General features: G+C 38.4%; 2 protein-coding genes across 3 annotated transcripts in view; both read right to left on the reverse strand.

Annotated features, from left to right (window-relative positions):
- Positions 1–6,963, reverse strand: part of zfyve9a (zinc finger, FYVE domain containing 9a) — a 30,956-nt gene extending 23,993 nt beyond the window's left edge. For both annotated transcript variants that reach the window (XR_008532298.1, XM_054623146.1), the window contains exon 1: positions 6,811–6,963. The gene's annotated coding sequence lies outside the window, so the exon portion shown is untranslated. The remainder of the gene's footprint in view (positions 1–6,810) is intronic.
- Positions 6,964–9,619: 2,656 nt separating this feature from the next.
- Positions 9,620–13,922, reverse strand: LOC129116398 (transcription factor BTF3 homolog 4-like). The gene is made up of 6 exons (XM_054627309.1): positions 13,830–13,922; positions 13,226–13,285; positions 11,918–12,031; positions 11,114–11,315; positions 10,384–10,443; positions 9,620–10,286 (listed from the first exon to the last, which is right to left on the reverse strand). The coding sequence occupies exons 2-6, from the start codon at positions 13,277–13,279 to the stop codon at positions 10,240–10,242; spliced, it is 477 nt and encodes a 158-aa protein (XP_054483284.1). The 5' UTR covers positions 13,280–13,285; positions 13,830–13,922; the 3' UTR covers positions 9,620–10,239.
- Positions 13,923–14,253: the final 331 nt, after the last annotated feature.

Genomic DNA, 14,253 nt, shown 5'->3' on the forward strand with positions numbered 1-14,253 from the left:
AACAAATTCTTCAATCATTCTGCCAGAAATATATAAGCAACTATTATAAAAACCAAAAAGTTGTTTCAGAATTTTTTCAAGCAAAAATGATAAACTTTTACAGATTTCTAGCTTCACAAATGTGAGGATTGTACGTTTTGTTTTTTTCTCATATGATAGCTAACTGAAAATCTTTTAGGTTTTGGACTGCTGGTTTGATAAAACAAACGAATTTAAGATATCATCTTGAGCTCAGAGAAATGATGAAGGGCATTTTCACTATCTTTATGATACTTTATACCCTAAACGCTTCATCGATGATGAAAATAAAAGTCACTCGCATCCCTATTTTCAATAATATGACACGTTTGTTTAATAAAGAAAAAATATCACAGAGAGCTCAAAGTCAACGTCTCCACCCATCACGCTGATGGTGAATTAGAACAAAACCTTAGATAAGTGCGGGACTCTTATGAACAACAGCATGCTTCACTTGATAATACAGTACATCTAGATATTGTATGTACTGCACATTATCATACACAGCGAGCCATTACCCATCCACGCTTGACAAGGCAATCAGAGTCATGAATGGAGAACAGCTGAAGCCTGCATCATTGTACAGATAACCTGCCCAATCTGTCCTTGCTGATGAGAAGACCTTGGTGTGAGGTGTGTGTGTGTGTGTGTATGTGTGTGTGTGTGTGTGTGTGTGTGTATGTGTGTGTGTATGTGTGTGTGTGTGTGTAGGGCTGCAAAATGAGTAACAGCCAGGCTGAACTTCAGGGTCATTCTCATAAGGACAGGGATTACACTAGAGACCAGATATTCCGCAGAGCGAAGGCTTCGGCGAGATGAGCAGAGTCAACACATTTTCCGCTTAGTTTAAGGTGCAAGCCTCTACACGACATCAGCACAAAACAGTGAAGGCACAGAACAGGAGGCTACACATGTAATGTGTGCCGCGGGTCAAACCATTTCTACCACACCGGGAAACGAGGCTGAAGAAAACACTGAGATCAGAGACAACTATACCCCAAAAATTGCACCAACTATAAAAAAAGGCTTCTTTGAATTAAGAATATTGACAAAATAAATGATCCATCAGTGAATGAAGCAAAGCAACGGTGCTTTAATTAGAGCATGTTACAAACCTTTAAGCAAGCATAGTCCAGATGGAGTATGAAGACTCAGATTAGGCACAATAACTGACACTGTTACATGACGTCACCGCTCAAATACAAACTGACAGTTTAATAAATATTTCATATGATCACTTTTTTTTTTTTTTTTTTTTTTTTAAATCTACTCTACTGCACGATACAGTGATTTCACCTACAGTACCAGTCAAAAGTTTGGACACACCTTCTCATTCAACTACTTTGAAGAATCTAAAATATAAAACATATTCTGGTTTGTTGAGCATTTGTTTGTTTACCATATTATTCCATATGTGTTCCTTCATAGTTTGGATGTCTTCAATATTAATCTACAATGTAGAAAAAAATAAAAATAAAGAAAAATCATTGAATGAGAAGGTGTGTCCAAACTTTTGACTGGTACTGTACATTCAATGAATGAAACCGTTCTATACATGTCAGAAGAACTGTAACGCTAAGTTGCTCAACACAATGACAGTTTCATTAACACAGACTGGGTATAATTTAAACTTAATAGTAGAGGGAAAACAGAAAACAGGGGGTCGGATATGGGGAAAGACAAGTTGGTCCCCACAGGGACTCAAACCGGGGCCAGCACCTTATACGCTCTAACACCAGGGTGCCCCACAACATTGACATTAACATTTCACTTCATCAGGATCTACCTGATCCAAAAAAAGGTTAATAAAAAAAAAAAAATCTGACCAGACTGTTGTCAGTTTGGGATAATCAGAGCCCTTTTCCTTCAGTAGTGAAGTCTATACTGAATGAAAGACTTCTGAAATCGTCACGCACCATAAGAGCCTGAAATGCTCCAGTGGACTGTGGGACATTGTGCACATTAAACACACACACACACACACACACACACACGAGCCCGTCCCTGATTAAGATTTAATTACTCTGCTGAGGCGGCATTGAATAATGCATCTTTAGTCAAAGTGCGTGAAGGAGTTGTATTTTTAGACATGTAAATTTGGGAAGATGCTTTAAAAGGAGACATATGTGCATGAGAGAGTGTGTCAGTCAGAGAGTCAGTAGGACTAAAGGGAAATGGTCCTTGTAGCTGGTTAATAATGATAATAATAATAATAATAATAATAATAAAAGGTTGTGTTCAAACATGCTCCAACACATCAACTAATGACTCACCAAAACTATTACATGTGGTGTGGCCTGAAGTAAACAAGAATATCGAGATGTGTAAGATATTAGAGCTCATCTGACGGTTATTCTAATTGACTATAAACTATTGTAAAGAATAAACCAATGACAAACTAATGTCCATCACTATCTATTAGAGCCCATAATATTGTCCTAAAATTGCTTATAAATTTGACAACAGCCAAATTATTCCCATTAATGTAATATAAAGCATTGTAAAACTAGCAGTCCTCTACATTTGATTAGCTGCAGTAAAAGGTTTCATATGTTTAGCCATGCTAGCGGCGTCGCTCTAGGGATGGTAATGTCGGTCAAATCCACCACTTTGGTCCAGACTGAAACATCTCATCTACTACTTTATTGATTGCCAAGAAATTCAGGACACATATTATCAATTAATATCCCCCTTGGGGTAATTTTTTGGCACAACTGTGGGGATCCTCTGACTTTTCATCTGGCGCAGGTCGAAATATAAAAAGGACCCAATCCAGCTGTACTTTGTGTTCATTGCTAAAAAAGCAAATTGTCATGCTAACACACCTTAAGTAAAATGGTGAAAATAGTATATCCTCACATCATCCATTGTTTTAAATGGTATAAGTGTATAACACACATAACCTTGACTGACAACAAGACCGGGGTCTCGATTCTATTTTTAAAACAAGCGGACTGCAGTTGGTCCCCGTTCAGTGCGGCTGTGTGCTCCAGCCTCCAGCGTAAGCCAGACATGCTAATAATGAAATGGCCTAACAGACTACTAACACGATAAACCATGCCTGACTGGACATCCTGGCATGGCTGCCAAATTAAATAAGACAAGGGCATAAACAGCGAGGAAGCTCGGACAAACTAGAATGTTACAGCAGTTCATTAAGTCTCGCTGTCAGAAGAAGACTCGGTTTCCTGCTGCTGCTGTTGTTGTTTCCTGCGAGGAAAGCTGCATTCACTTCCTCACACATCAGGTTGAATTCCCTTACAAATAACCACTGACGTTTTGGTTATGTAATATAAATATAAATAGATAGAAAGATGCCACATCTTGGATTTGGCTTATTTTAATTATACTTTCTTATGTCAGGTTGTTTTCTTTCAAGAATTTTGTTTCTGTGGCTTCTTGTTTCCTTTGATGCCAATCATTATTTTCGGGGATCCACTTCCTGTAAGAGGATGGCATATTCAGTACATAAATGCACTGTGGCGGTAGAACCTTTTCGTAGCAATAATAATAGCAAAACAGCATTTAAGTGCACCCTTTATTATTATGTCGCATATACTAATCCAAAAGTAAGGAATAAACTTTCATGCTCAAAACATTGTATTTCATTTTACAAAAACAATATCTCAGCTACCTTTTCTGATAACTGTCAACATCCTGGTTATTAGTATCATGGGTAAATACATCTCATCATAAGTTTATTTCTGGTGTGCTTTAACATAATGGCATATATTACAATGAGTGATGAGGAGGAGGCTTTCAAAGGGATTAATCATGACAAGCAGTGCAGTAACCCATGATGAAGGGTATAATGCAGCCCTGACACATAACCTTTGGAGGCCTACTATTGGTTGATTTAGTGCATCATGGTATACAGAACTCAGGGAGGATGCATTATTGTAGGCCAACCCTGGAAATAAGAATCCAATGGGTTCCCTCCACAAAAGTTAAGGGGTTTTTGCCATTGGATTTTTGATCGTTAAAGAAAGTAGACACTAAACTAAACTTCTATGATACTTACAATTATTGTTCAGCAAGATAATCTTCACAAATGAACACTACCTTTATCTATTTTTGGGGCATGAATGCAATCAGCAGAAGTAAAAAGCTAACATTAGGCTACAAACACACCACAGCACGGTTGAATAAGCCTGAGTTGCGTGTTGACATTTTGTAGTCTCATTTAGCCACATGTTCGCACCCTCCATTTTCTAGGACACCGAAAAGCTTCGAAATTCATATGGTGTACTGACATATTTTATATCAACAGAACACAGAACAACATTAAAAACTCCTTAGCTTGTGCTATCCACAGAGGGAGAAAGTCCTTCAATAAAGGCATTGACCTCGAGATGAGGGAACTGAAGGTGCAAAAATGGTTACTCATTTCTGGGTTTAAGGACTCGTTCCTGCAGCCCTCTATTTTGGACATCAATGTGCCCATTATTTTTTATCAACATATGGGTGTCCTTCAGACAGCACTTGTTTTAAAATCATCATCAAACTTTTATTCTTACGGGCCCCCCGGACTTCACAGAGTGGGATTCTAAGGAGGGAGGTAACAATAGATTTTATTTTTTTTGTTGTACACATCTGCTAACAGCTAGATAGCTATATAAATAATTTACTCTTAATTAAAGGAATCTATAGGGAAAAAAGCCAAAATATTTTCTTGTTTCAGCTTCTCAAATGTAAGGATTTGCTGCTTTTCTTTGTCATATGTGATGTTTCTACTGTCTACAACTACTACCACTTTGTGACATTTTAAAGACTGTATGATTAAATTAGATAAACAAATTCAAAAAAGAAAGTAATTACTAGTGGAAGCCATAATTCTAAAACTGCTGTATGATTCACTGGAGGTTTGAACCCTCCTTTTTTTAAGTTCTCCTTGTAAAAGTGATAATCGCTGTAAATAGTTCTCCAAGAAACCGAACTACTTCTTCTACTTTTCTTCTTTCTTTTTTTTTCTGCCACTGCAAACTTCCCAGGATTGCGATCTCACATCCTGATAAACAGCGTTTTTAGATCCATACCTCACACAGACGTGCTCCAGAGGCCGTCTACTCGGGGCGAACACAGGAAACCTCAAATGATCACTTCCTCTCTTTAAGAATGGACTGACATCACTTTCTAACAACACGATCACATGACTGAGTGACACATAACTATGTCATGTTTAAAGCCCTGACTGGGAGTATACTGGGAGTTGTCCTACCTTCTCCTGAGAGTTTATTTGTTATTCCATTTACCAAGTGCTGCCATGGATCTAAGAAATAACAGGAAAACACCTAAAAAAAAAAAAAAAAAAAAACACATGCCACAGGTTTGCACCCTCCAAAAAGATCACTCCCTCCTCAATAATTAAAAAAGAAAAGATCTTTTCTTTTTGACAAGAGAGGTTGAAAAGGTAACTGTGTTGCGGTTTGAAAAAGGTAAAAAATAAAGAGAGTAGTTGTCCTCCTCTTACAAAGAGCTGCTCTGCTTCACAGCAAGTGTCAAAAGCTATTATCATCATCTTCTTTTCTCCCTTATGTTTTGATCTACATTTAACAACCACAAGACAGGGAAAAAAAAAAGCCTGAGGAGACAGGCGGCTGGGCTGCCATCAGGGTGAGACTTGTAATACTTTATGAAAACGTACAGGAACCTACATCTGGGAAGTCTCTGCACACATGAGAGCCGGTCTTTCGCACGAAGGAGCCTGTTGGACCGGTCTACTCAATCAACCCCCTGAGTTTAAACACTGATTGAGGACGTAGACGTTGCTTGGACCGTCAGTCACGACTGAAGGGACGCCATGAAAATGATGGGTGTCATAAAGTTTTCGCTTTTTTTTCTTTCCCAGATGCTTTAAAATCATCTGATCTGGCTTTCTCTTCAGTGACAAATTCATATTTAAAATTCCTCACTGGTGATTACTATTCAAGGTGGCACTGGGATGGGCCCACTTGGTCTCCATGAATCCACCTCCAGGGCTTGACTAAAAAAGGGAGCACAAAATGATGAGGGGGGGAGATGCAAAAAGAGATTGGGACCAACAAACCAAAAAAAACTCAGGAGCAAGATAAATGAACATCAGCTTGAATTATGCAACCTTAAAGTGGCACTGTGTCTGCTGCCTAAAGGCCACACACACAGCCTCAGATGGTTCATACTATTTGATATTTAAAAAGGCCACAAGTAAGTTTCCTAAACAGTTATCACCAAGGCAACTGAACAAAATGGTTAGAAAATGTAGACACTAAAAAAATAACCCCCCTGTGTGGCAGCAGGGTGTATTCAAAGGGAATCAAGGGAGCTGGTAACGGCTCCAACGGCTCGGCGGTTAGTCGTGCGCGGAGTGACGGCAGCGACTTGCTGCTCTGACGGACACTCACTCCGCCGCCGCCGCAGCAGCAGCTGGTGGTGGTGGTGGTGGTGGGCTAACGGTTATTTGAAAAAATGATTTGAAAAAATACCCGTTAGAAGCTCAGCCCCATCACTGACAGTCACTGGAAGTGTACCAGTGACCTTCCGCCGCACTGCTGGCGTTCTATTTAACGAACGTTCAGCCACAGCAGCGCTAACGTGTTGTGTAATTGAACGTTCGAATAGTGTTAACGTAGCGCCACCTTTCTCGGTATCCCTCCCCGTGTCGGTACGCCGGCTGAACAGAGCGTACAAAAATAAAAACACTCCGCACTGACTCCGGATTAGTTAATAGAACACTTGCCGTTGCAATGGCGGGTTGGTAACGTTGGAGCCACAACAGACATGTGAAACGTCTCGAGAACAGATTCAGTTACTCACCGGATGAATCCTCATCTTTACGTACAGTCCCGCGGAGCCCCTCCGTCACTATCCGTCATACTTAATCGCCTTTGAAGGCTATTTCTCAGTATCCCCGTGCAAGAAGCCTCCGCCGCCTGCCTAACTCAAACAGCACAAGTCGGAAAGTACAGCCTGTAGTCTGCCGTAGTTGTGCGACAACACTCGAGGATCCCTCCCCCAAGGTTTAATATCGGGAAAATAAAGGAGACACCGACAAGACAGACAGAATGGAGATACTCTACTTCCGGTTTTATATTTCAAAATAAAATCCCCACTTGTAAATGTGTGAGGCTACACTAAGCATTCAACAGTGTGGGAATACTGAAGTAAAGTAATGCATTTTGTATATATACTATATATTTGTATATATATGGACGTATTAATAGAAGTATTCAGGTATTATACTGAAGTAAAGTAATGCATTTTGTATATAAACTATATATTTGTATATATATGGACGTATTAATAGAAGTATTCAGGTATTATACTTAAGTAAAGTAATGCTACAATGTAAACTAAGTTAAAGTAAAAGCCATGAGGTGCAAATACAAACAAATATATATATATATATATATATTTATATATATACATATGTGTATATTTCATATATAAGATAAGATAAGATAATCCTTTATTAGTCAGCGGGGAAATCATATCTATCTATCTATCCATCTGTCTATCTATCTAGATATGGAAAATATAAACAGGTTAATCTGAAGTACAGGTGTGTATGGTCATACAAAATGTTCATGATTATGGCCATGATACTGCACGTAATGTCCCACAATGTCCTATAAGTCTTTCATCTTCCTTGTGCAGAATGATGTTTGTGGAGAGTTGCTGAGTCTCCTGTGCTAACCTTGATATCTGATAGTTTGGAAGCTACCTTTAGTCCGTATGCAACATGTGCAGGTGTTTTATAGAAATTAAACTCTTAAAACATGTCTGGAGAAGCACATAAGTATTATTAGAAGTATGTACGTCAAACATAAAATGTAAAATCGTTAATTATGCAGCAGATTGGCCCCTCTGAGTGTTATGTGTTTCATTTCTGGATTTTTATTACTGATGCATCAATGTGTAAGCAGTGAAAGCGCTAGAAAGTACCTACAAAATACAGTACCAGTCAAAAGTTTGGACACACCTTCTCATCAAACTACTTTGAAGAATCTAAAATATAAAACATATTCTGGTTTGTTGAGCATTTGTTTGTTTACCACATAATTCCATATGTGTTCCTTCATAGTTTGGATGTCTTCAATATTAATCTACAATGTAGAAAAAAATAAAATAATAAAGAAAGAAAAACCATTGAATAAGAAGGTGTGTCCAAACTTTTGACTGGTACTGTATGCTTCTAACATGTTGTGAAGTAAAGCAGCATGACATTAAAATACTTGTAAATAGTAGTCGTTGCAATCATTCATTTAGAAAACATATAATCTAATCATCCCGTTTAAAAACGTTTTCCCCTGTCTTTTACTGTTACACCACTAATATCAAAATTCTCAAACAAAAAGTGTTGTTTCTGAGCTCTTATTTTAAAGGCGACAACACATGGTTTCCGGTCCTGACCTTCGCTTTCACTGTGAAACTTGACGCATCTCTAACGCGGCTCAGCTCCATCCAGCTCCCGTTCTGTGGTCCAGCTGCAGCAGCAGGGACATTTTAGCTCAAAGCGGGCTGAAGGTGGTGCGGTGAGAGCCCGGGGCGGGTCCGCAGCTACTCCCCCCCTCCTCCTCTCACCCACCCACCCTCACGGGAAGACACTCTAGAGCCAAAATGGCACATTCATCCCCGGTAACCTTGTAGGACCTCTCCCGCTGTGCAGAGACTGACAGCAGCAGCTCATTGATCAGCACGATGCAGCAGAGGAGCGTCAGAGGTGATCAATGAGGCGCAATGTGTCAGTGCTGCGGAGATGGAGTGATGTGTACACAAAAAAAAGTGTTTTAACCCATTTATTTACACTCCCAATGAGAAGTTTTAACAATAAATGATTATACTGATGGAAAGTAAGGTCGTTGTTTTCGTTAATGATTCAGAATTATTTTTATAAAATAGGAAAACATATAAACTTGAAACCAACATAATAAAATAACTATTTTCTGTGTGTATCACAGGGGAAAGTTAGTAATTAAATCAAAGATAGAATACATTAAAACAAAAAGTTATCTCCTTTGTGAGATTTTAATAGGAAAAGTATAGACTTTTTATTTGGTGCACTTTACTTAACTCGAGTATATATATAAAACAGTATATGATACTTAAAATTAATTGTAAAATATAAAAATATAGCAGAGAAATAAGCTCCCCTGTGGACATAGTTAAAAAACGCAGTTACTTGTTAATTCATCAATAATAACGAAATAAAATTATAAAGAATACTCATGGGGGATATTACGCTGGAGACAAAGTACTTTCAATTTGTAAACTTTGGATAAGTACATTTTTTATGAAAAAACTGTACTTTTAGTGAAGTAAATTTTTGAATGCAGGACTTTTATTTGTAATTGAGGCTTTTTATTTACATGTATATTGTTCTACCTTAACTTTTAAGTAATAGCTGAATATACTTCTTCCACCACTGTTGATTGAGGATTCTCCTTGTTGGCTATAGCAACACGGCCAATGAACAAATGTTTCAAACTGATAGAAAAGTTTAGTATTTTTAATTAAAGAGTAGATTTACAATCTATTTATTTAATCCCCATACTATTGTGTTTCACCACCGCTCGGATATCTATGAATTCAAGTAAGTGTAAAAGGAAGAGAGCCACTGTGGGTCTTTATTATCAGCTAAGCTGTTTATTCTATTTATGAATTTATCATCCATTCTTTTTATACACAGGCCTCAAACACTACCTCAAATGTGCTCATCAAAGCAGACATGTAGGGTGATGCAATACTGCTGACATCTGGCAATAAGCTGACAATATTCTTCTAGTGGCAAACACCAATCTCAGAAGTCAAGTAACGAGACGCATCAGTAGCCCAAAAATGTTTTATTAAATTCATAATCACCGCTATAATGTAAAGTGAATGAAGATTCCACTTTAATTGTAATTTAATAAACAATCTCTTAAATACTAACCAAGTTTGATCATGTGGAGAGCTTATTTCTAAAGTAGTAGGAGTCCTTTGGGTGCTGAGAGTCGTGCTGATCCTCGTTTCTCTGCCTGTCCACAATATCACAGCCTACTGAAATCAAACCCTACTGTATCTGCATGTTGTTGTTGTTGTTGTGCTGTTGTTGTTGGGCAGGCTAAACCGCAGTGGTTCACGTCTCCGGAGGTGATGATGCATCGCACCTTTAACAATCGTTTCTCCACAAGAGGAAATGTCCTCCGTGAGTCCATGAGAGGTAAAAAATAAAACGGTTGATGGAGGGGGGAGAAAAAGGTTTCATCAGTTTGCTTCATTCTTTGAGGCTTCATCGAAGTTCTCCACAAGATCTGTAAGACACAAAATAACAAGTGCATCAGGATTATTTAACACTTAAAACATTTGTGAATGGATAGTGTGTGATTTATTAATTATCTGCATCTATACCTGGTACGTCGTCATCCTCTTCTTCTGCAATTTCCTCCTTGACTGCTTTCATGTCCATTGCTGCAAAATATATAAAGGACAAAAACGAGTGATTATTGGCAAAAAAGTATATGCTGCAGATTTAAGTTAATTTAAAGGTTATTCATTTTCATGGACGAGTGTAAATTATTAAAAATTTCGGGTTTTGCTAAAACGCTCTGAGGAAACCTGCCCGCTGTTATGGATATTTTTGAAAAAGAAATAAAAGTGCTGCTCAAAACGGCCGTGAAATGCACGTAAAATTTTAATAATCTACCATTAAAAATGTACAACTAGACTTTACTTGCACTTTTTGCCTTTTCCTACCAGTTCTTGTTCTATTCAGTTTTCATTGCTGCCATAACTGGTTTCTCTAGATCTCATTAACAGATTTAAGCTCTGCTTGTTCTCCAATGATTCTAAATAAACATAGCTGTCTCACAAATCTGCTTAAGTAACCACCAACTTGCTCCTGAGTTTTTTGGTTTGTTGGTCCCAAACTATGTCTTAAAGTCATGTTTCTGTTTAAGGCAAGCTCAACCCTGAACAGCTGCCTTTAACGTCCAGCTCAGGAGAGAATGTCAGGAGTTTTCTTAACCCAGAGACCTGAACTCTGTCCTGTGGTTGAAAGGTGGTCGCCTTTCTCCCCATAGCACCCTTCATCCTCATCTAGTGACATTGTGATGGCGTGTTTAAGCGCGCGTGTACTCACATTGCCGTGGGAACTGCTCTGCCAGTTTGCGCAGGCTACTGAGGCTGTCGGCTCCCAGCTGGCTCAGGATGCCGGGCAGCATCTCTGTCAACTGCTTGGTCTCAGCGTGGCCCGTGATGGCAAAGGTGTTGGCGGACAGAGACGCCTGCACTTTGGGGTTGTTGAAGTGGATCACCGTCCCGTCATCTTTTATCATATTCACCTGAGGAAACAGAAACCACACAGTCAGACTTATAACAAGACTCTGCATTATCAAGATATTACGTCTGAAGTACTTTATGGCAATTATTTTTGTTTAGAAATACAGTGAGTGACATATGACAAACATTCAACTGAAGAAAGGGGGGAAATGGCCATGGAAAACACAAATATATACACATCAGTGTTAATGGTACAAAAGTCAACAGTCTACTGACCATGAAACAATTGCTTTAATATAGAAAGTGTCTTAAATGAGTTCTTTGTCTGATTTACAGTTAGCATCTTCTTTAATAATTTACTGTAAAATACAAATCGTAAATTGAGCTGTAACATGAAAGAATGAGACTAAAGGAATTGTGTGCATCAGGTTAGTTTCTTATCCTTGTTTCTCTTTTTCATGCTTAGATTTATCTGAATCTCTTTGTGGGAGCGACTCGGATAAAAGCACTCTAAAAATAAACTAGATGTAATGATGGGAGTGCGCTTTGGTAAGGCTCTCCCTGTCTTTTATCTAATATCAGACGAAAAAATAAATAAATAAATAAAGTCAAAAGACTGCAGCAACAGTAAAACGCTGACAATAGTTTTTCTTTGATAGCTCACCTCTTCTATCCCTGCAATGTTGTTCACTGCCAGTTTCTTCAGTGAGCCCTGGAGTTTTTTGTCATCAGCTGTCGCCGTTTTGTGAACAACCTTTTTCTTCCTGCGGGCCGTTCCCTGAGGAAAGAACAGGTGTGAACGCCAAAAAAAGGATTGGATAGCCGACTGAAGAGTCAAATACAGTTTAATACCACTCGGTCCCCTCGTACTGTTTTAAATGCATGTTTGAAACACTTTTCTATCCATCTTTAACACATTCTTTTCTCATTTCTAGATAACAGCTAGGGTGAAGCAGTTTCAAACACAAGACTTGAATTACTAGTTTTTTAAAGCCAGGAATTTAACTTAAACAAGCTTGTCGTACCCTTGTCTTCTTACTAATAATGTCAATACATTTAAAAGCCTTGAAGGAAGAACTACTTGCATCTGACATTGAATCAACAAAAAGTTGGTGCTCTTATGCACTAGTAAGCTAAATACTTCCCACAAATAAAGAGAACTGATTCCCCTAAAGTCCAAGTAACACCTCCCTGTTAAAGTAAAAAGAAAAAGCCTTTATTATCACTGCTACATGATTAGAAATAAAACTCTATAGGTTAATGGGCCTTGGAAACTGTAAGGTCATTTTCAGCATAAAGAAAGTGCTCGGTCTTAAATTTGTTTAGACACTTAATTATTGACATTTCCAATTCTTCCAATAAATCAACTGGTCACGTTTCATTAGTCCCAAATGTAAAATCAAAACCTTTTTATTCAAAATAAAATGAGGTGTGACTCAACACATGGTTAAACCTGGTATTTTACTGCTCAAGTAACCAAGCGACCCAGGATCCAAAATTCACAACTTAAATTTAAATTAAATTAAATTTGTGAGTAAAAGTGGACAAAAGTGAATGAGGTCTTCTTGTTACATCTGTTAAAGTGCAAATAAAGTAAATGTTATTTGTATTTTTAGAATGTTGAAAAGGGCACAAGGCCTTTTGTCACAGCAAAAATAACAAATAACGCCACCTAGTGTGTGGCTGAACACCTCACAATGCATTTGTACAAATCCACAGGGGCCATAGATGGAGGGGGGGCAGTCTCTCCCCAATAAAGGGAATGCTGAGGTCAGGAGTAAAAAAAAAAAAAAAAAAAAAACCTGGCAGGTGCTAAATGCCATCACACTCCTTAAAATGAGCAACTGAGTCGACAAAAGTACAAATGTGAAAGCCCAGATTCAAATATCAATACTGGGAATTTGTCAACAGATTTAACATAGATTTAATAGAACAGTAATTTAAATAAAATAGTATAGTTAGTATACTGTACCTTTCCACCTATCCGCACTTGTGCCTGGAGTTTTGCAAGCTTTTCTTGATTCATAGTGTTCTGTTTGTGAATGAAAAAAAAAACAACAACTTAAACATTATGATATTCCCAACGTTAAATGAATGGGTTGACTACACGGTGAACATGAGACAGATCTACAGGAAACGAGCAGCAGTCTCAGGGCGCACATGTGATCTAACGGGCTCAGCATGAGTTGGGCAACCAGAGCTAATGTTACAATAATCCTCATGTCCACACATGTTAGCATTGAGCTAGCAGACGGCTACAGACCCGCTGAAAGTAAAACAGAAGACGTGCTGACTATCAGAATCAACCCACATGAATTGAAAAGGAAAAATGAAAAGTGCCTCGAGCTAAATTTCAAAATGACATTCTAGTCTAATGTAGCTGTGGCTAGTAGGCTGCTAACCACCGCTAGCTGGACTGCTAACTGAGCTAACGTTAGCATGGAGGCTGGACCAGATACACCAACCGGCTGGCTGTTTGTTCCTCAAGGAAAACAAGATAACGTGGACTTAAATAAAGTGTTAAATCAAACCGGCTCAGATGTTAACTACTGAACAAAATCATGTTTTTTTTTTACCTTTTTAAAAGGACAGCCCGGTGAACGGTGAACGGCACGGTGCTAGCGGAGAAGCGGTGCGGCTTAATCTCGCGTGAAGACAGCAGCAATATAACATCGTTTCTACCAGTATTTTCACAATAAAATAACCACGAATTAATATAGTTCATATTTGTTTTATGTAGATAACTAATTGATGGACAAATGTAAACATATAAGTCTTAATGTATTTGAGTTGGATTTGACACCTTATATCACGAGATATATTTATTTTTTGACATATGTCGCGACTATTAACCTTTTATTTTCGCACTCATTTCCGGTCTTCTTCCTGACATCTCGTTGTCTAACTTCACCAGTTGGAAGCCGCAAGCAGGAGCACGCGGTGGTGTGGATGTGACGTCACGTGAGCATGAGTCACTGACGACCAATAGGAGGAGGAGGG

Source organism: Anoplopoma fimbria, chromosome 3 (genome assembly GCF_027596085.1).
Source record: "Anoplopoma fimbria isolate UVic2021 breed Golden Eagle Sablefish chromosome 3, Afim_UVic_2022, whole genome shotgun sequence".
Taxonomy (NCBI): domain Eukaryota; kingdom Metazoa; phylum Chordata; class Actinopteri; order Perciformes; family Anoplopomatidae; genus Anoplopoma; species Anoplopoma fimbria.

What these genes read in the sequence shown, in the direction of transcription:
- LOC129116398 (XM_054627309.1), bottom strand. Translation starts at nt 13,279, where the DNA reads ATGAATCAAGAAAAGCTTGCAAAACTCCAGGCACAAGTGCGGATAGGT. An exon ending in AGAGCAGTTCCCACGGCAAT is followed by an intron (nt 10,444 to 11,113) that starts GTGAGTACACGC and finishes TATATTTTGCAG; the next exon opens with CAATGGACATGAAAGCAGTC. An exon ending in AGAGGATGACGACGTACCAG is followed by an intron (nt 10,287 to 10,383) that starts GTATAGATGCAG and finishes TGTGTCTTACAG; the next exon opens with ATCTTGTGGAGAACTTCGAT.